The sequence below is a fragment of the Dermacentor andersoni genome, chromosome 1 (genome assembly GCF_023375885.2).
Source record: "Dermacentor andersoni chromosome 1, qqDerAnde1_hic_scaffold, whole genome shotgun sequence".
Taxonomy (NCBI): Eukaryota; Metazoa; Arthropoda; class Arachnida; order Ixodida; family Ixodidae; genus Dermacentor; species Dermacentor andersoni.
In genome coordinates, this window is record NC_092814.1 from 193,315,251 (window position 1) to 193,336,039 (window position 20,789).

General features: G+C 44.7%; 2 protein-coding genes across 6 annotated transcripts in view; both read right to left on the reverse strand.

The window, feature by feature from the left end:
• The window catches only part of LOC126547034 (uncharacterized), a 109,072-nt gene that overhangs the window by 50,599 nt on the left and 37,684 nt on the right, over window positions 1-20,789 (reverse strand). For 3 of the 5 annotated variants that reach the window (XM_050194854.2, XM_050194853.2, XM_055062906.2), the window contains exons 5-8: window positions 16,484-16,700; window positions 12,927-13,078; window positions 10,961-11,146; window positions 10,239-10,447 (exon numbers count right to left, since the gene is read on the reverse strand). In XM_050194854.2, the coding sequence (XP_050050811.1) occupies window positions 10,239-10,447; window positions 10,961-11,146; window positions 12,927-13,078; window positions 16,484-16,700 (764 nt within the window). Of the gene's footprint in view, window positions 1-10,238; window positions 10,516-10,960; window positions 11,147-12,926; window positions 13,079-16,483; window positions 16,701-20,789 lie in introns of all 5 variants that reach the window. The other 2 variants (XM_050194855.2, XM_050194860.2) reach the window with 2 other exon arrangements.
• On the reverse strand, window positions 3,353-4,729 carry LOC140215272 (tigger transposable element-derived protein 6-like). Its single transcript, XM_072285914.1, has one exon. It carries the CDS (start codon window positions 4,674-4,676, stop codon window positions 3,525-3,527), a length of 1,152 nt encoding a protein of 383 aa, XP_072142015.1. The 5' UTR covers window positions 4,677-4,729; the 3' UTR covers window positions 3,353-3,524.

Sequence of the window (20,789 nt, forward strand, 5' to 3'; positions counted from 1 at the left end):
ACTCATTTCTACAACATCTCTGCACATTTCATAAAAAGTAACACACTAGGAAAACAGAAAAAACTCGTACAATTGCATAAATCTGAAAGGGCAGCTGCTTGCATAAAAACAACTTGTAAGCTATGTTCTCTCGGGTTTTCTATTGAGGACAGTGTTTCAACGTCACAGCTCAGAGCACACACAAAGCACAGAACACTCAAAGGCGTCTTTTTGCATACTACACCTGACAATGCTGCAACTGCCCTGCATGGAGCACCTCCTGTTTGAGTAAAATTACTATACATGTCATGCCACTGCCACATTAAAACCATACACGCAGCAAACCCTGTCACAGCACGCTCCAATAGGAAAAGCCAATGAAGAGCCATGTGATGCACATATGCAAGACAGGATCGCAGGATGATGAACACGAAGTGATCAACAGTGGTCAAACAGAAGATTTCTCTTCACTGGGGCAACTGCTTTCCTTGACAGCGTCTATGTAGGTAATTCCCTCTCTGCCAACCCCAATGGGGCAGAATAAGCAGATGCATAAAGTAGAATGAAGGAAATCGAAATGTTCAAAATGGGGGAGCCCTTAGTTGAGACAGTGATAACAGGAGCTTTTAAGTCTTTCTTTTTCTCCTCTCTCTCTTTCATTCCGCTAGTTTTTAAACTCTACAAAGCCTATTTGTCTCTCCTTACTTCCTGTTTTCTAGCAAATCAGCCCACTGGTTTGACAACACCTGTGCACACTTGAGGATTCTTTTTTTGGCACTGCTGCTTCTTGGAAGAACCCTTCTCCCTCTCTCTCCCCTTTCCTTGTTGTCACAGCTAGACTCCCCTTTTTTGAACATTTCAACTTCCCTCATTCCACTTTACACACCCACTTATTCTCCCCCACTGGGGCTGGCTGAAAGTGACATATATATATATATATAAAAGAGCAGTTGTCCCCTTGTCAAAACATTGGCTCCATTGACATCCCTTGTTGGACTATTGGTGCTGTAGCTATGAATGACCATGACTCAACAAAACAGGCATATTGACAAGGGTGAAGCATCACAGTTCAAAAGTTAATCTCCTCCATAAAAACAGCATAAGAAGAATAGGATTCCAAGTGTTTCACAGACCTGTACAAACCCTGGACATGGATAGCAAACAAGAAAAGTCGATACAATTGGACCTCGACATTATGAATCCCAATTCATCAGATTCAAAATTTAATGAATTCATTAGCTTTTCTGGACTCGGTCCTTCTACAGCAATATATATACTAATACTGCAATTTGAGAAAGTACTTTTGCATCACAGCTCCAACTTGAAATCTTCCTGCCTTCACGACTCCATAGCAGCTTTCCTAACAAGCAAAGGGAACAAGAGATCTACTCAGACAATAGTATTAGTTTTTATGCCTATTTCTGTGCACAAACATCACTGACAAGTGCAGGTGAGCACGTGTCAAGCAAAATAACAATAAAATTTCGTCTTTTCTTACAAGAAATGCAGAGGAGGGCCCGTTTCTTCTTCTTTATCTTTAATTTCTTTTGGCTACCTACAGTGCATTCAAGTGTCCTTGTTTTGTCGCCGCCGGCAGTGAGTGCATTACAGTTGCTGTGAATCACACCCACACGTCACCCACGTGTTGCCTCTCGCGATCTCCCAATTAGCAAGGCTGACGCACCATATTTCGCTCTGTTCGGAATGTGCCTTCGGAATGTGCCACATGAGACAAATTGTCCGCGCCAGCCAACATACCGCATTTATTCGAATCTAGGCCGATAGTTTTTTTCAAATAATCATATTCCAAATTCTAGGGTCGGCTTAGATTCGAGGATTTTAAAAAACTCGGCAGTTTTTCATTGAAACTGCTAAATATGGTGCATAGCTAGCGCCCTCTAGAAAAGTCAGTATCGCAGCCGCTATTAGTCGTGCCTGTAGCCAACCGTACACAAGCGAGGTCACCATTTTGACCTGCGTCAGCAGGAGATGCCACTACAAGCAGGAGCAGGAGATGCCACCACAAGCAGGAGATGCCACTACAGTGCCGCTTTCAAGCGAAAAGTTGTGATAGCCGCAGAGGCATCATCGAACCTTCAAGCCGGGCGGGACTTCGGCATCAATGAGAAAAACATCTGTCGTTGGAGGGGACAACGACAGCAGCTCTTTGCATGCGCCGCAATGAGGATGGCATTTAGCGGACAAAAGAAAGGCCATCACCACGAAGTGGGGACAGTTTCGGCCGACTTTTTTTGGACGCAGAGAGCAGCTGCCCTTCCAGTGACAACAGAAGTGCTTCAAGCGAAAGCTAGGGAACTTTCGAGGGAGCGAGGCCTAACGCCAAAGGATTTCAAAGCCAGCCGGGGCTGGCGTAGAAATTCATGAAGCACTTCGGCTTCAGCCTCCGACGTCACACTTCAATCACCCAGAAGCTGCCAAGCGATTTCGAAGAAAAGCTGATAGCTTTTCAGCGCTACGTGCTGCGAGAGATAGAAGCAGCAGGCAGATAGAAGCAGCAGCAACCTTGGGCAAATCGGAAACGCCGACCAGACGGCTGAGTATTTTGATATGCCAGTGGCGTACACCATGAATGAAAAGGGTGCCAAGGAGGTGAAGGTGCGCTCTGCAGGCTACGAGAAGCAGCGCGCAACTGTGATGCTGTGCTGCACAGCTGATGGGCATAAACTCCTTATATGATATTTGATATTTAAAAGGAAGACACTGCCTGCTCGAGAGACTTTCCCAAGAAATGTCATTGTGCAGGCAAATGAGAACGGGTGGATGACGGGTGCGATGGTGGAATTGTGGGTTAAGATTGTGTGGTGACGGCGTCCAGGAGCCCTTTTGCAAAGAACTCGTTCCTTGTCGTCGACTCTTACCGCGGGCACTTGACTGATAACGTGAAGGCTGTGCTTGCCCAAGCGAACACGGACTTCGCTGTCATACCGGGCGGCATGACGAGCCAGTTGCAGCCACTTCATGTCTGCATCAACAAACCTTTCAAGGATCGTCTGCGGAAATATTACACGGACTGGTTGACTGATGAAGACCATATGCTAACGGCAACAGGCCGCATCAAACGTGCATCGCTATCGCAGCTGGTGGGCTGGGTAGCTGCAGCATGGGACGACATCCCAGGTACTTGATCGTGCGCGCCTTTAAAAAGTGCAGCATACCTAATGTGCTTGATGGTACCGAAGATAGTGCACCGTTTGAAGGTGACAGTGACAAGGAACACAGCAACGAGTCTAGCAGCGACAACGACGTTGAATGAGCTCTGAACGTTCAGATTCAATAAATGCTGTTAGCATTTTCTGAACGCTGTCGTCACTTTTTTGTTCGGCCTACATTCGAGGTACAGTTGAGGCCGCTTATAACGAACCCGAGCGTCACGCGGAATTCGTTCGTTCTATCCAGAAGTTCGTGGTATGTGGGCCACACACAAAAATTGACATCAATCAAAACAAAAATTTATTGAGAAAAAAAATCGGTGATCGTTGTCTGCCCCGTCAGAGCACACCCAATGACGGCGGTTTCAAGCTTGTTCAAAGCTGCGATGTGTTCGTCACCCAAGGCCTATTTTTAAAATACACAAGATTTCTAAGTGCCTCAATATGGCTCACTGTTGTGGTCGCGCTTACGGGCGCTGGCTCCGACGGATCGTTGTCATCGTCCGATGCTTCGGCGTCGCTTGATGCCCGCACTTCCCGGACGGCGGTCTCGTCGCAAAACGACTCCGCAACTTCAGCAGCGTCGTCCACATCAACAAAATCCTGCCAATCAAGATCGCAGCCGGCCAGGTTAGCGTCAACAACGCGTCGCCACAAGTCGTCGTCAGGCTGGCTTTGTTCAGTGTCTTCAATGCCTGCTTCAGGTGTGTCAGCGAAGTCGGCCTTGCGAAAACAATTCCGGATGCATTCGGGTGTCACTTCCAACCACGCCGCTTTGATCATTTCTATCGCCGAGTACAGCGAAACCTGCAGAGGCACATTGGCAGCGGGGCGATCAACTGCAATCAGCATCCGCTGCACAACACGGCGCCTGTAGGCCGCTTTAAACGACCGTATTACACCCATATCCAGCGGTTGCGCTTTTGAAGTTACATTTGGCGGCAGAAAAAGCAACTCAACTGCCGTTAAGACAGCTTGGACATGGTGGGCGGTACAGTTGTGGAGAATCAGAAGAACTTTGCGCCCTTTCTTCGCCATGCTGCTGTCAAAGTCAATAAGCCATTCCGCGAACAACTCGCGTGTCATCCACGACTTCGAGTTATGCCTGTAACGCACTGGTACATATGTGCGGAAGCAACGTGGCCTCTTTGATTTACCGATGACAAATGGCAAGCATCGATCGCTTCCATCCATGTTGGTGCACAAAAGCACATTTATGCGAACTTTGCTGTGCTTGCCGCCAGCACATTTGTCACCCTTCATAGCGTGCGTTTTGCCAGGCAGCATTTGATAGAATAGCGCTGTTTCATCGGCGTTATACACATCCCTTTCAGCATAACTTGATACACAGGCCAAGTTTTTAGACATCCACGTGTTGATGTCTTCGTCGCTTACCGATGCCGATTCGCCGTTGATGGCCTTGAAAATAATTCCGTGGCGGAGCTTGAAGCGATGGAGCCAGCCATTGCCAGGAGAAAAATCTGGGAAGTCCAGGAGGAACGCTAAGTCCTTTGCTTTGGACAACATCAGCGGCCCGCTGATGGGAACATTGCGTGCTCGAGTATCAAGGAACCACTTTAGAAGCGAGTCTTCAACGTCTGCATATGTGGCTTTCCGCAGGCGCTTCCTCGTCGCGGAGTTTGTGGCGGCACTCTTGTAGATTTTGTCCTTCTCTTTTAGTATCGTGGATATTGTCGATTTCGACAAACCATACTTTTTCACCAGTTCGTGGTTTTTCGCGCCTTGGGAAAGGTCTTTCAAGATCAACAGTTTCGTGGCCAAGTCCAAAGCTTTTCGCTTCACTGTCGAAGTAGACGCCGGCGAATCTGCCATCTCGGATAGGCACGGGAGCACACCAGTAGGAAACAACGCCGACAACGCTAGCACAACCACAAGTAAGAAAAAGACAGTCCTGCAGTCGTGTGAGGTGTGAGGCGCGGCGTTAAGGGGGGGGGGGGGGGGGGGGGGGGGGGGGGGGGGGGGGGGGGAGAAGAGGGGGTACGAAAGCATGTGATCACGTGCTACGTTGTCAATTGGTGGAAAACTTCGCCGCTGCCCTGACGTCGACAATGGCGAGTGGGGTCCCGTGGCGAATGAGCTGGCACTTTCGACTTGTGTGTTCACGTTGCTGATGCGTGCTGGGTCGGCATTTTTTTTTTCTCTCTCTCTCGTTATCGCGGCGATCCCCTCGCCGCATCGCTGCTCCTCCGTGCCTCCAGCTAGACGCCGCGGGAAAGCCAATTCTCGAAGCGTGCACAGCACAGGGTCGGCGGATCTCGCCACGTGGAAAGGGGTCCGCGACACCAAGGCGTTCGCTGTAGTCGATAGGCTAGGCTCGCGGGCGTTCGTTGTAGCTGAGACCGAGCGCCATAGCCTAAACGTGTATTTTGATGGTCACGCCGGACTTGTTCGTGATAAGCGAGCGTTCGTCTTAAGTGGGGCCGTTATAAGTGGGCTCGACTGTAATATATATATTTTTTGTTGGCTTCAGAATTTAGGGGGTCGGCTTGGAATCGGGGTCGGCCTAGATTCCGAGTAAATACGGTATCACAAAATGAGAACACATATAGAGCTGCACTCAAATTTCGCATTAAGGACTATCATAATTGTCAGTGAATATTTTTATAGCATTTTAACCAAAGAAAAGATGGCACTGGCCCTAACAGTAATGATGCATACGAGTTCAAATAAACAGTAAACCCTCGCTAACTTAAGGGGGGAAGAGGGGTTCAGAAACTTTTTATAATTTTTGGGCTAAATTTAATAAAAACTGTCACCCAGACAGAGTATATAATGCTGATTTCAAAAATATAATTGCTTTTTAAATTGACCGAGTGGTTCCAGATGCAATTAAAATGAATGACTTATTGTTTATCTGAACAACTGTAAGAAGAGTATCAGCCAGAATGTTTATAAAGACTACAAAGTGTAAGCAACACAACTGTAGGACTACTTTTTTAAATTGCAGCTATTAGCAATTTTACAGCAATTTGAAGTTCGACCTCCAGACATGGCAATCGTGTGGTCTAATTTGTACCCAGGTTTTAGTTTACAAAAGCGAAATTAAAAAATCTGCTCCTAGCATTGTGTAGTACACAGATGTGGCTACATGCTGCTGTTAAAATTATGATTCTATGTGCCCTGAAGACCGAGATAGTGCTTCAACAAGTTTAAAAAAACACCAAAAATGAGATTCTGAGAAAACTTGAAAAAACATTTTTATAACAGAACACCATAAAATATTTGACTACATACAAATGCTACTACATTAGTAGCCTCCAGGAATGTAGTCTGTCTGGCTAGTGTCACTACGGTGATGCCTTCTGAGCACCCGCTGCAAGTTTTCAGCAGATGCATGCTCAGCAGGCGTAGCCAGCATCTCGTTTGTCCCGGCAGCAGTGTCGTCAATGCGACTTAGTAGTTCCGATTTTCGGTCAGTAGCAGGAATTAGCGCGAAAGCTTGAAGTTTTCCTTGAGCTCCACTGTCAATACGCCGCAAAAATTCCAGCTGCAGAATAGTAGCGTCGCGCCGAAACGTCGATGAAACGCGGCCATTGTCAGGAGCGCTTCAGGGGACTAGGCCTAACAAGCCATCAGGATCTCCGGCGTCATTCAACTGCGAGAAAGCGGCACCGCGGAGTGTCGTTTCTCAACGTTGTACGCCGACTTCCTCTTCCTTTTTTTTCTATATTTGAACTTCGTAGCGAACTTCAGGGTCGAGGGTGGCATCGCTGTCAGCGTGGGAAACCTCGTTGGCATGCATGACGTGTGCGGAGCGGCAGCGGAGTGATGCAGACGACACCAGTCTAGCCAATGGTGTGGCTAGCTGAGGGTCACGTGCCTTTGTCGACCAATTACAGCACGCATTGGGTCTTCTTTTTGAGGCGGAATTTCTTCCTTGCCAATGTGCGGAAGGAGGTGGTGGCGGGAAAAGGAAGACGAGAGACTGCTCTTTGAAACGATATACGGGTCGGCACGACGGAACGACTAGGGGGACCGTCACGCCCACCATGGAAAAAGCGCTTTTTTACGGAATCTCTGGCTCATATTTAGCCCACACTGGTGCCAAAAATTTATATTACGGCTAAAACATTGATTTAGAATGCGCAAAATTTGGCGAAGTGGTTCAATAATAGTTGGAAATTCCGAAAATACCGTTTTTAAAATATTAACCTTTTGAAAAATTTTTTGGTCTCTAAAACCCGTGGTTCCCACTAGAAAACTCTGATATTTCGAAATATCGCTAAAAACGAATTTTTTTCCGGCTATGGTTTTATCCTCTTGTTTTTCGTGATTAGTATCTTGAAAATTTTTTGCCGGATATCCGGAGATCTCGAAGAAAGTATCAGGGATAAGGCAACAGGGCAATGCCGGCATCGTCCCTTGCACTTCCGTTTTACCTGGGGGCAGCTCGCTAGCTGAGCCAGACACCGCCCTGGGCTGCCCTCTCCTCTTTTCTTTCCCCCTTCTTTCTGCCTATCACTGCTCATGCCCACTTGCTCGGCTGCTCTCTGCCATTTTGTTGCAGTCTCGCATAGCAGTGGTGAACTGGGAGTCCAAGTCCTTTCTTTCTTCCCTTCTCTTATTTAGGATGCTGTCAATGATGCATCAATGTGGTCGCAGTGTATTAATCGTGATGTGGAGAAAGAAGATCGACACTCTTGAGCAGGTGTGATCAGCCCACACGCTGCACCCAAAAGAAACCAGCATGCAAACCCACAATGTTCCAACGCGGTCACGGCTTGAAAGGATGCTCGATTCATGCTTGTGCGACAGTGAGGCGTAAATGCCGCATCACTCGTGGCTATCTGCTAAAGGTTGACAAATGCATTCTTCCGCAGTCCAGTTTGGTTTTTGAAGTGATGTACTGTCCGCAATTTATTACTATGCAGAAAGTGGCAGCGTCAGCTTTTTGAATGTCTGGAACTGGTTTTGTTTGGATGATTGACTCTGTGCCAAGCACGTTGTCTTGGCACAGTGCCAGTAATGATGTCGCCCATAGACATCAATGTGTCAGATGCCTATGCATGTGTAAGTGACCAAGAATATTTGCGGACAGCATTATGGAACGCTCCATATACAGTCGAACCTGACTATATTGAACCCGTTTACATCGAATTATTCTATATATCGAACAATTTCTGGACAAGGTATAGTTACAATGAGTATATACAGCAAAAATTCCACTTACATCGAACAAAAATAGCAGCGACTCCCGATATATCGAACGTCAAGCAGCGGGAAAATGCCCCCAGAAGTTGGCTTTCCCTTGCGGTGGCGGGGAAAGCCACCATAAATCGGGTCGAACGCGGTGACAAGTAGGATGTCCCCGTAGCGTGCAAGATTCCGAGGAGCACTCTCAGCATGATCTTGAAGAATAAGGGGAAGATTAGGGCTAAAGCGGCCAAACTCGCGACCCGGTGCTCGTGGCGCCAGACGCGTACGCACAACCATGTACGAGTGGTTCACCCAAAATTGCTTCAGCCGTGCCAGCTTTCGCATGCTTAGCGATGACTGTAACTTCTGATGAATGCAATGAAGCCATTGCCGGTGTTGCCGAAGTTTGGAGCGAGCTGTCAGAATTTCCGGAAGCTGTTGATGAATCAACGGTGGATGAGTTCGTGAGTGCAAATGATGGTCTCGCGACCACAGGAGAGCCCGAAAACGAAGATTACATTTCCGACCTCGTACCGAGCACAAGTGAAATTAGGCACAATGAGGAAAGCAACGACTGTCCTTTGCCCACGCCCTCTGAAGCGATTGGTGCGCTCGCACTAGTCCGGTGCTTCTGCGCGAATGCGAAAGGTTGCGGCCTCAGCTGCTCCGACTCCTTAGAAGATGTAGAGAAGTGCGTGCGTCACAGGCAGCAAAATTGCCCAAGCAGAAGAAAATGCAGGTCTATTTCATGCGAAACTAAGCTAATTCCATCAATAAAGTGATTTTATAAATGGTATGTGCTTTTATGACATCGAATTATTTAGCAGGCTTTTATCGAATTATGCTCTATATCGAACTGATAGGCGTTTTTTTGCAAGTTCGATATAGCCGGGTTCGACTGTACTCCGCCTTTCCAAAAAAAATTTTCAGTTTTTACAGCATGGAGCTAGTTGGAGTTTACTGGCTCTTCCTTTCTGCTCCAATAATCTGTTTTTATATTCCTTTTTTCCCAAAGACAAGCAAAGAGTGCAATCACTTTTGCCTCTCTATTGCCGCCATTGAAGACAGAAGAGCGTTCAAGTCTACAGCAAATGACCACTTTTCAACGTAGCTGCAAATTACATTCCCCTTTACATTTCAGTTTTGTTGTTTTCGTTTTTGACAATATTTCATACACACTTTCTGTAACACCTGCTGGGCGTTGAATATACAATAAAAAAAGGAATTAATTGATAATTCACTGCTCTTTATTGCATGCACCTGTATATGTTCACTGTTATGCACAACCTTCATAGCAAACAAAATGGCATCTAGGGCACTTGACCATGATATTATTGTCGAGCTTCTCTCTCGCGATTTTATTCATAAATGCTTACCAGCAAGACTGCCCACCAGGAGTGTTGTGCGAGCTTGCAGAAGATTTGCCTTAACATACTACTTCGTTATTAAAGTTCAGCAGCATTACTGTTGTTTCCTTTATTAAACTGCAGTAAACGAACAAATGATTTGGAAACAGGAAACTGCTTATGGAAGGGGTGCAACACTTGCATGCATCAAAGGAGAGATTACAGAGTGTATTAAAAAAAGAAGAAAAGAAAGAAACATGGTGTACAAATGTCACATAAAATTGGAATGAGAAAGTGAGGAAAAAAGATCAGGCTAAGGAAGAGTCAAGCACTGCAGCATTGCATAGAGTACTGAAAGAGCATATGCAACCACAAGGTACCAAACAAAAGAAAATGGAGCTCTGTATTATTTCACTGAATGCATTTAGCAAATGTTGAAAAGGTAGGATCAGTATAACAAAATATAGGGAACTGCAGAGACATGTTACTTCGGCCATGATGTTTCTTGAACATAAAAAAAGAAATAGAATAAAAATGCATTTTGAAAACAAAGCATAAAAGGAGAAAGGATTTTTTTTGCACACACCCGTTGACTTGAGCTTTAGCAGGAGGCACTGTTGCTGCTGGTGGTTCTCTGTGGTCGGGCCCCGCTGAGACACTGGTTGTGGTAGGTGTGGTGGCTGCTGCAATGGGTACAAAGCCTCCGGAGCTGCCCAGGAGGCCAGTTCCCGTCTGAAACACCACCCGTGATGTGCCTGCTGAAGGGGACGCTGACGGCTGCGTGCCCTGCTGGAACTGCAAGCAGTACATGGGTGCTCCTGTACCTTGCTCCTCTGCTCAGGCAGTGGCCAGTAAACCAGCTCCTTCAAGGGAAGGATGGTGTCAGTTCACTCATGCACTACACTTCTGGCCAATGAAGAAGCAACCGGCACAGTTGGCACAAGTTTGGCTGCACCAATAGCATGCTCGGGTGCTCTGTCATCTAGAATGCTGTACGCGGAGAAAATGCCAGCAAGCACTTTGGTGCCAGTGTATCCTTCAAAAATAATGATTGTGGATTGTGGACACTTTCTTGGCAGCTGACTTTTACAAGTGTTTGTTAAAAACCCTACCGGCAGTCTAGAAGGTGCTGAGTGGAAGCACATGCACCCAGACAGCACTCTCAATAAGGCTTTGCTGCTTTGATCACCAAAAACGATGCAGCGGCTCAGCGAGTAGCAACAATGCCACTGCACTGGACTACTGCCACTGACCATGCCAAATCAAGTGACATAAGAAAGAATCTGGCTAAAAATGCCTAATGCCTACCTGGGCCACATATTGGGCAGGCACCACCACAAATGCATTCTGCATGGATGTTCCCCCAGCGGAAATGAGTGCTGCTGTCGGCAGGCTACTCAGTGGTCCGGTTGGCAGTGATGGGCGCACTGAGGTAGCCGATGCGGGGATCAGTACTCGCTGTGAGTTGGACACTGTCGCACCTGTCGATGATCCCTGCATCAAAAGATAGCCAAAGCAATGTTCAGAGATTAAATATACTGTCTGGGTGTTGACTTGAAACTCCACAGTTTATGAGCACAGTGAAAGGACTGTGGCTCACAACAACAAAACAATGCCTAACAGTGAGTCTTGACACTACTAAATAACTTAATTAGAACTTTCAGACCACACCTTTTGTTTTCAACCCAGCTGGAAATACAATAGGGGCAATTCCACGCCAGCAGTCCCAACCGTGGAACCTGACCACATCCAATTTTATAAAATATTTAATATAACAGGAAAGACCATTTTTACAAATATTTTATGTGAAAACACTTTTTTTTTTTTGTTTTTAGATTTGAGCACCATTTGGATTTTCTCAAATGGCATAAACTAGGTGGGGGGGGGGGGACTTGCCAAAAATCAATTCTGAGGAGTGTTAACGAAACAACTTTTCAAACTGGTTCATTATTAGTAGAAATAGAAGAGATTAACAGTCCCTGTTACCATGCCACTAGGAGGCAAGCATCACTGCCAACTGGGACTCTCTCTCCCTCTGCCTCAAGTAGTGTCAACAAGTGACGTTCCTTCCCTGCCTCTTCCCATACCAGTGCCAAAAGGCTGTGTCATGTTCATGCGCCGAACCCCCCCCCCCCCTCTACATGGCATCTACAAGTTCTACAAGCATCTACTACATGGCATCCACAAGTTCCAGTAGATAACCCAAATTTGCAATGGAGCCTGGTGCCCTTTAAACGTGCCCTTTAAAAAGAGCACGTTTACATGATTAGCGTGTTTGCGTAATGTGTTTCAACAACTTCCTTTTGTGAAGGGGTTAAAAAGATCATTAAGGTGACTGTTTGGGCATTCATGTTAAAAAGAATTTTTGACAGCAGTCAGTCTTTTTTCACCCTAGCTACATTGATGGGAGCAAAGCACACAATGAAGCATATTTGACATTACTCACACCGGGCCTCATGGCAGCCTCTTCGAAGCAAGCACCACTTTCCAAAAAGTCAACCGGCAATCACTGTATTTACTCGAATCTAAAACACACTTTTAGAACGTAGCTTTTAGGGGTGATTCCACGAGGTCAGACATGCATGTCCGCATGATATTTTTGCTTTGTCTGGTTGTTTTTTTTTTAATGCGTCATGTAGGAATATTAAAACTGCACAGGACCTAAAATTTCTTTCCTGAAAAGCATCCCCAGCAAGCCCAAAAAATATATGCAAGTGGCGGCGCGAGCGTCCTCCTATTGCTTACCAGAATATTTTCAGACTTCAAAGCCAACTTAAATGCAACCTCAAACATTGTGTTGAAACACCTTTCTGCTCATTTTAACATGCTTCACAGTAAATTAATTTCGTGCGTTCTTTTTAAAGCTGTCCACAAAAAAAACATGTTTAAAAGTTCCAAACACGGGCCAAATCAGAAAAATTTTGCAACTGTGATGCGTCTTGGCGCTTTGAAACTTGAAAAAAGTGTCAAACATAAAACATTCTTTTCAACATTTATGGAAAATATCTTCCAGTACTGTGCACTATCAGGTGCTCAGTACTGTAAAGGACTTTTTCTTTTTTGGTCACGGAAAATAGGCGCATGTTAAAATCGAGAGCATTTTTTTTTTAATCTGTCACGAAAAATGGGTGAGCGTTAGAATTGAGCAAGTACGATGTGTCACATTCCTTCCTGCAGTAGTTTTCCTAGTGCTATGGATGAAGTGGCAAAATCTTCTTGCAGTGTTAGAATCAAGCGGCGAAATGGCTCACCCAAACCATTATGGAAGACATACCTGCTGGGCTGAAATAGCTGGAGCAATGGGCACCGTCAACCGCACACCAGCAGGTAAAGTTGCACTGGAAGTGCTTGATGCTACGGTCGCAGGCACTGCTGGCACAAGAGGCCTTGCTGAGGTTACAGGCACAAGGGTTGGAGGCTTGGCTGCTGCATGCAAATGCCAGCGCCGTCAGAAAACACAGAGGGTGCCAAGGGATGACAATTTACAATGAATAAATGTGCAACAAAGGCTAGAGGTGGCAACATATCTGAAAAGCAGCACCACATATACTGAAGTTTCAGTGCATGCAGCACATAGCATCTTATATTAGCCAATGTGAGAAAGCACTTGACATAATACTCAGAACCATGCTTCAAATATAATGTGAGGCTTTAAAGAAACCTCAGTTCCCCACTAGACAACTGAACGGGTCTACCATCTTTTCAAGCTCTTTGGGAGGATGCAGATGAACATGCACAAGCGCAGACACCTCCCTATGCAACCTTCAGCCATTGCTTGAGTGTGTTTTCACTGGCAAGCTACAAATAGGTGTGACAGCATTCCCTATCATGCGTCTCGATTTTTTGCTATATAAAGCAACAAGCATCGCCAAAAAGGAAAAAGGACAATTTACTGCCCGTGTTCCCTGCTACTGCTCTACATTCCAAGCTGAAAAAGTTATTTGATAAAGGTTCTATGGTCTGCAGTCAACAGCTGAAGGTCACATGACTAGGGACATACAGTGAAGCTAATATTAAAGCACAATCACACAATAAAGATACTTTTTTATTGATAAAATTGCTTTAACCAAGAAGACATTCTTTTGACCTATAAATGGATGGTAGGATAGTCATGAGCACCAAGCAAAGAGAAAGTGGGTAATGTCAAGACATTTGCTCAAGAAAAATAAATAAACGACCCTTGCACTAATACAAGAAGACCAGCTAAGGCAGACAGAAATTCTCCAGACTTTACTACTTTGAAAAGCACCATCACAGTGTACGTGTGATACAAAACCCAGATTGAAAATTACTATGGACACACAAGACCTCTTAATCACATTATACAGGCCAACTCCCCCTCCCCACTTAGTACAAAAGGGGAGACAAGACAACTTTCCATCTCCACAAACTAAAAGATTTGACATGGAATAAAAAGAAAATTTGTCCTCAACGGTACTGACAGTCTGACATCATAGCAAAGTAAATTAAATAAGTGCAACATGATCAGCTTAGCAGTACCCAAAACTGTATATCCAAAACATCCTACCTCACCCTACCATTTCAAAACGAGAGCAACCGAAAGTGAACCAAAAGAATAGAAAAAGAAAAGCTTAAATTGGAGTCAGGGTTGGCTTTGGTTGGCATTACCACTTTAAATCCGGTGCACAACAGGTGATTCTGCAAATGATTCACCTGGGTGCAAGTGCAGTGGTCACTTTAACTCTTTTGTTACCGCACCTATAGAAATCGACCAAATTTGATCGAAAGTTTTCCTATGTGCTGTTAACATCTTCATTGGAATTCTTCTACTAGCAACATCATGCACTGTCTAAAATGACAACTGAACCTTAACTATTTGTCAGATTTGACCATTCTTGGCAGAGTGGGGAGCCTGGAAAAATAAAACTTCAACTGGAGGTATCGTCAAAGCTAGCTTCCAATGCTCCTAGCAGTTCCTCAATAAAACAAAGCAAAATTTGCACTTTGGCCGATTCGGCAATGAAATTTTTAAATGACAGCAGCAACGAAAACACAAGCTACTCTTAGGTTGCTTAATTTCCAGATCTGATGTCTAGGCTGTATTAACGACGTTTCAAACAGTTGATGCTCAAGAGTGGGTGTTTTGATAATGTGTTCGATAACAGCAAGTAGAATTTTATTTTTCCCACCGCCAACTGCTTTTACCAATCAGCGTTTTGACAGTGTATGTACAAATTATTATGAGAAGACCTTCCCGTCGTGTGCAGTTTTTTACTCACACAAGAGCACGTAGTCAATTTCAGACCGACCTTCGACAAAAGCTTGACTAGCACTCTAATCTCTTACATTTTGTACACCACGTGTGCAACTGCCCTTATTCATTACTGTACAATATTGTACAACACTTCACATTACTGTACAGCATTGTACAGGAATTGAACAAAGCACGTGGGGGCTCCAGTGCCAGTTGAATGCACACTAGACCACCTGGCTTTCATAGAAAAGCTGACCTAATGCAATAATTCAGTATGAAGAGGCTTCTGCATGCTGTATGGCCTAAAAACCATTGCTTCGAGAGCTCAAAGAAAGCAGTAAAAAACAAACCAGGTGCCTGCTGCAATGAGTAAAAACAAATGTTCCCTGTACAATAGGAAATTACCTCTTTTAGCATTTGCGAAGCTCCTGCTTTCCTGCAAAGCATGGGCATCAGTATGACTATTGTATTTACTCGAATCTAGGCCGGCCCCGCTTTTAAGCCGACCAACGAATGCCCGAAGAAAGAAAAGAAAGAAAGAAAGAAAAAAAACTTACGTCGAATGTAGACCGAACAAAAATGTCAGGACAGCATTCACAAAATTAAAACAGCATTTTTTTAATATGAACATGCCAAGCTCACTCTATGTTATCATCGCTGCTAGCCTCGTCGCTATAGCCCAGACCACATGCCCGCTTGCAGACGCGCGCAAGCTCGCGTCCGAGCGCCCATGCATGCGCGATCTCGGTGACCAGCTCCCCTCTGTTATCACGCCACTTATTTTCCTTCTCGCTATCATCTCCTCATTGCGGCACACGCAAAAAGTGTCCCACGTTGCCCCCTCCAACGACGAAAGTTTTTCTCATTGATGCTGAAGTCCTGTCCAGCTTGAACATTTGACAATGCCTCTACAGCTAGCACTACTTTTCGTTTGAAAGCGGCACATAGTGGCATTGCCTGTTTGGTGCCATTACGACAACGCCACGTTATGGGCTACGCCGCGCGCCGATATGAAACAAGTCAAAATAGCGACGTCGCTCATGTACTTCAGTTGGCTACTGGCGCGGCTAATAGCAGCTGCGATACTGACTTTTCTATATGGCGCTAGCTATGCACCATATTTATCATTTTAAATTACAACCTGGCGTGTTTTTTAAAATCCTCGAATCTAAGCCAACCCTAGAGTTTGGCATATTGAAAAAAACTACTGACCTAGATTTGAATAAATACGACAGTACTGACGGCAACAAATATTCACAATTTTTTCTGTGACATGACTTATAAAAGTTGGAAACTACGAGAGTCGGTTGCACATTCTGTATACTTCAGATTTTTTTACTCGTAGTATTTCTACTAAAAATAGCAAATTATTACCTTTATTCGTGTTCCTCGAGGTGCTTTTCTGAAGTTTCACACAAGAATTCTCAAGAACTGTCTGAGCAATTATTACTGCTTTAGATTCATTCAAAATAACAATGATCAGGCTATAACTTTATATTGTGGTATACATTGGGCCTAATACCTTTTGAAGTAAAAAGTTAAAACATAAAAAGCACCGAAAATGAGCACATTTGTAGCGATAACGAAAGAGTTAAAATCATTCTACTTCTGCTTACCACCAAGGACTGTACTGGCTTGTGTGCTTGCTGCAGGAGCACTGACCAGGCGCACATAGTGAAACTTGCTGCCTGGCACTTGCACGGCTGCTGAGCTGCTGCTCACAGATGTCACAAGACTGCTGGTGCCACTTGTTGCTACTGCACCACTTGCGCTCGACGTCTGAACAACAGCAGTCACTGTGCCAGCCCTTGACACAGCTACAGCTTGACCAATCTGAGATCATCAAGATAACATCTTTTAATCAAACTCATATTGCTGAAAGAGGACACGTGTCAGGTAAACACAAAAAGTTATCGCCTTTTACGACTACTGCTATTACACTCGAAGCATGAAGGAAAAAACAGGGACAAATGGATAGACATGAACAAACACTACTAGTATAATGTAATACCAACTAGCCCACTATCCTGCCTTGCTTTTAAAGAGTTAGAGGCCACCTTATAAGAATATGATGTGAAATAATAGAAAGCTTTACCTTGTTCATTTATGTCACGGAGAAAAAAAAATGTTTTTGGAGGAGAATCTATCCAGCTGTGACAGCACGAGCAGGAGGCACGATAGCGTCATGGTTTGGTGAGGAAATGCAAGGCGCATTCCTATTGTTTACATGCTATTCTATGGGTGTGATGTACAAAAATTGAGATATCACCTCATATTTTATAAATTTTCCCAGATTTAAAATCAATAATGTCAAGAAACAGAAGCGACGGACATTCTATAGTTGACCCCAGATATATCAAACTTGAATATGTCAAATTATTGCCTATATCGAACCACTCTAACATCCCTTTGGAAATCCCATGTAAAAATATAACTCTATACTACGTGTATACCGTACTCCCGTTCACCGCAACATTCCAACTTTCCAGCATTCAACTCTTCAAAAGATCCTAGGCTACTATTATATAAATCGCTAATCCATCCTGTTGTTGACTACGCATCTGTTGTTTGCAACACTTATAAGCACCATGAGATTAACAGGCTAGAAAGAATTAAGAAAAAGGCTGTAATCACCATTATGATCGTGACTTTTCACCCTCTTCTGCACTTCGTTCCTTGAATTTAACTTTGCTCTGTTCATGTCACTGCATAGCATCATTAGATTTCTTGCACAGCACCGTCAATTCTTCTGTTAGACTTTCAAAAACCACTATACTAACCTCGCGCCAAAGTCGTCGACGAGACGACATCACAACTTAAACTTGATGCCCTACTTTGGATGCACTAACATGTTTAAATTCAGCCTTTTCCCTCATTCCATAGAAGACTGGAATTTCTTACCTGGGTTTATTCACTCATGCCCATCCCAAAGTTTTGTATCTGCCATCCAAGATGTATGGTCTTAGGACATCACCCTTATCGCTGTATGGTATTCTGCTGTGTATAATTTCCCTTCCTTAACCAACTCCTGCTATAGCACTTATTGTGCTGCAGTATGTACAAATAAATAAATAAATAAATAAATAAATAAATAAATACTGCCACCGTGCTGCACCCCTGCAAGTGCACTTCTCCTATAGATTTGCGATCACTTCCAGCTTCATGGGAAATATTCATGCTGACGAAATGGTACTGTTATGAAAGATGCTGTCAAACAAGACAATGAATCTGAAGGGTAACAGTAAAAATAAGCAAGGTGTGTCTTAAAATGTGGATGGCTTGTGCAGCAATTGGGTCTTATTTGCACTCCATAATGTGCAGATTTGCTTCAGTAAGCTTCATCGCAGCACAAACATGCAATGCAGTGAGGCATACTGCCGCACTGCTTCAAGAACGCAGAAGGCCTCCCGATCCGATATGTGCATTCCACAAGACAGTGTGGATGGCACTATATCCTTTCACCGAGTGGAATGCCGAAATGGAGATGTCTGCACTGCCGTATTTGTCTTGCAGAATTTCCACAAACACCATTTTCAGGTTCCGCGATTGGCCAAACTGAATCTGATCCCAACCCCCACTTGGACATATTGTCACATTATGGTTTGCACTTAACAAAACCACTACACAACCACATCCACCTTTCGTGAAAAGACATCACAGAGCAGCACACTAGACTCTGCGCGATTCGTGGGCTCACCGACTGCCCTGAGCGTGTTTAATTTTACTCTCAGGGACACGTCAGTGGAAATGGACGCGGGTGTCTTGCCAGCTGAAAGCCACTTTCAAATCAAACAGCATTTTTTTTTATATGATGATTGGCCGTTTGAATGGTGTATTGTAAGGGACATGAAGACAGGCACGTTGATGCGCGATTCGCAGAACAAGTGTGCAGATGACAGTACGGCGTACATAGGCTGGTTTGTTTCCACACTGCGTCCAAAGAACATTCTGCAGCACAAGTGACAATTGCGACATTTGTACGAAAAAAAAAGAAGAAAAAGAAAGTAATCTTTTTAACTGTGTGTTTGACGCAGTGTTGGAGAAACAAATTGGTAAATTACCGCTTTTCATGATCTCAGGAGACTTCGTGATGAGAGGAGTTTTCAGATAAGCTTAAGATAGGCATATCTCAACTGTAGCAGCAGTAATAGCTTTGTAGTGCTCAAATATGAACGCCGCGTTGCCTCTTTGAGGAGCTACCAACAGTATCCCTGAACAGACTATGTCTGCCAGCCCCAAGAATTCACTCGCTTGCACGCGGTGTGCGTTGCGCATGCGTAGGTGACCTTGGCAGGCAAAGGACAGATTAGTTAGGACGCGATGTGCTTCAATGAAACAACTGTCATGGTTTTAAGCACGGTTTGCCAGCTTTCTGTCTCTCTTGTCCTCACAGGCTTCCCCTGTGTGCCGGCGATGCTGTTTTCTCCAACATGTGTGCGTGCTTCTCATGTTGTTACAAAGGCGACCACTTTCCATCCTAGCCATTTGAGAAAGGGGCGGAAATGTGCCGTGCTAAACTGCAGCATTGGCATTGCATCCTGCAAGGAAAACAATTTCTTATGAGGTTTCCGCACAGTTGCAAGTAGGGGCTCGTGCAATACCAAGGAAAGATGAAGAGCTAACGTCTCGCAACTATGTTTGACAAAAACATTTCTCGAAGAGCGACATGGAGAGTATGAAGTATTACGATGAACTAGGAGGTGAAATTCCTCTAGACAAGCCAAAACGGCCTGTTTAGTTGCCATATGCCATTACATCAATATTTCTGGGCTGTCCCAATATTTGTCTTCTGTTCACAAAAAGAGAAAGGCAACTGAATGCAACATAAGTGCATGAAGCATTCAAAGACGGAAACATTGGTATGTCAGGATGATATGAGGTTGCACGCTGCTTGCGACGGTGAGCAGGATGTGATGAGACGTCTTGCCACCTATCCCGTTTGCCACGAGTCCGCGGGCTGTTGTTTGTGCAACTGCTTCGAAATTTGGGGAAGTAAGCGCCGGTATAAAAAACGTGCGTATCCATTCACGCGTAGAAGCAGCTAGTGGTGGATGGTATGGCATGGCCTTGAACAGGAGACTTTCTGCAGCGAATGCGTCGCGTGCGTTTTTCCGTTGTGAAGGAGCGAAATTGAACAGAGGGTATGGGGCCAGGCCCTTCCATGGACTTTATTGGGACACTGGAATGAGCACTGTTTTGCCTTCTGAAAACTTCTTGCACCATGGTTTACGTACTACAGTAAAATCTCATTTTTACAAGATCGAAAAAAAAAAAAAAAATTGCGCATTTTGAGGGTATCAAGAAAACAATGAGCAAATTATTACTACGTCACCATGCTTTTATTTATTGGATGAATCAGCAAATGCTGTTTCTATTTTGCACAAAAGCTACGATTCTCATCATCTCGCAACTCATTAGCACTAGCAGTGGCGAAGGCCTCGTGACTTCCTTTGCAGGAGCGTAGGTTTCGGCATGTCGGTATCCCATAACTTTTAGGTTTTTAGCGCACGAAAAGAGACGAGAGACAGAGGTAAGATGCGGACACAGCGCTAACTTCCAACAATTGTGCAGCTCCTTTGCAGCTTTGCTGTGGCACATGTCTTCATTTGAGACTCACTTTTCACATTCGCGAGTACATTCACATTATTTTTTCACCACTGAGCCTGTCATCAATAGATCGCCCATACATCGTGATATAGCCAGTGCACTTCATTCTCGACAACTTTCCCAGTGTTTGTGACATTGCATGTGCAGCTATTTTCGTCTACAAAAAACAACAAAGCGCTGGAAGCGATCACGTGCGCTAAAAACATTCATGGCCGCCATCTTGTTTGTTGAGCGCCCGTTTAATCGGCACGCATGTTGCTACTGATATGTGACGTTTTTGCACACTTACTAGGCAAGATCGCAGATCGTTGTTCG

Excerpts from the sequence above, each read along its gene's own strand:
- LOC140215272 (XM_072285914.1), bottom strand. The coding sequence starts at position 4,676 with ATGTTGTCCAAAGCAAAGGACTTAGCGTTCCTCCTGGACTTCCCAGAT.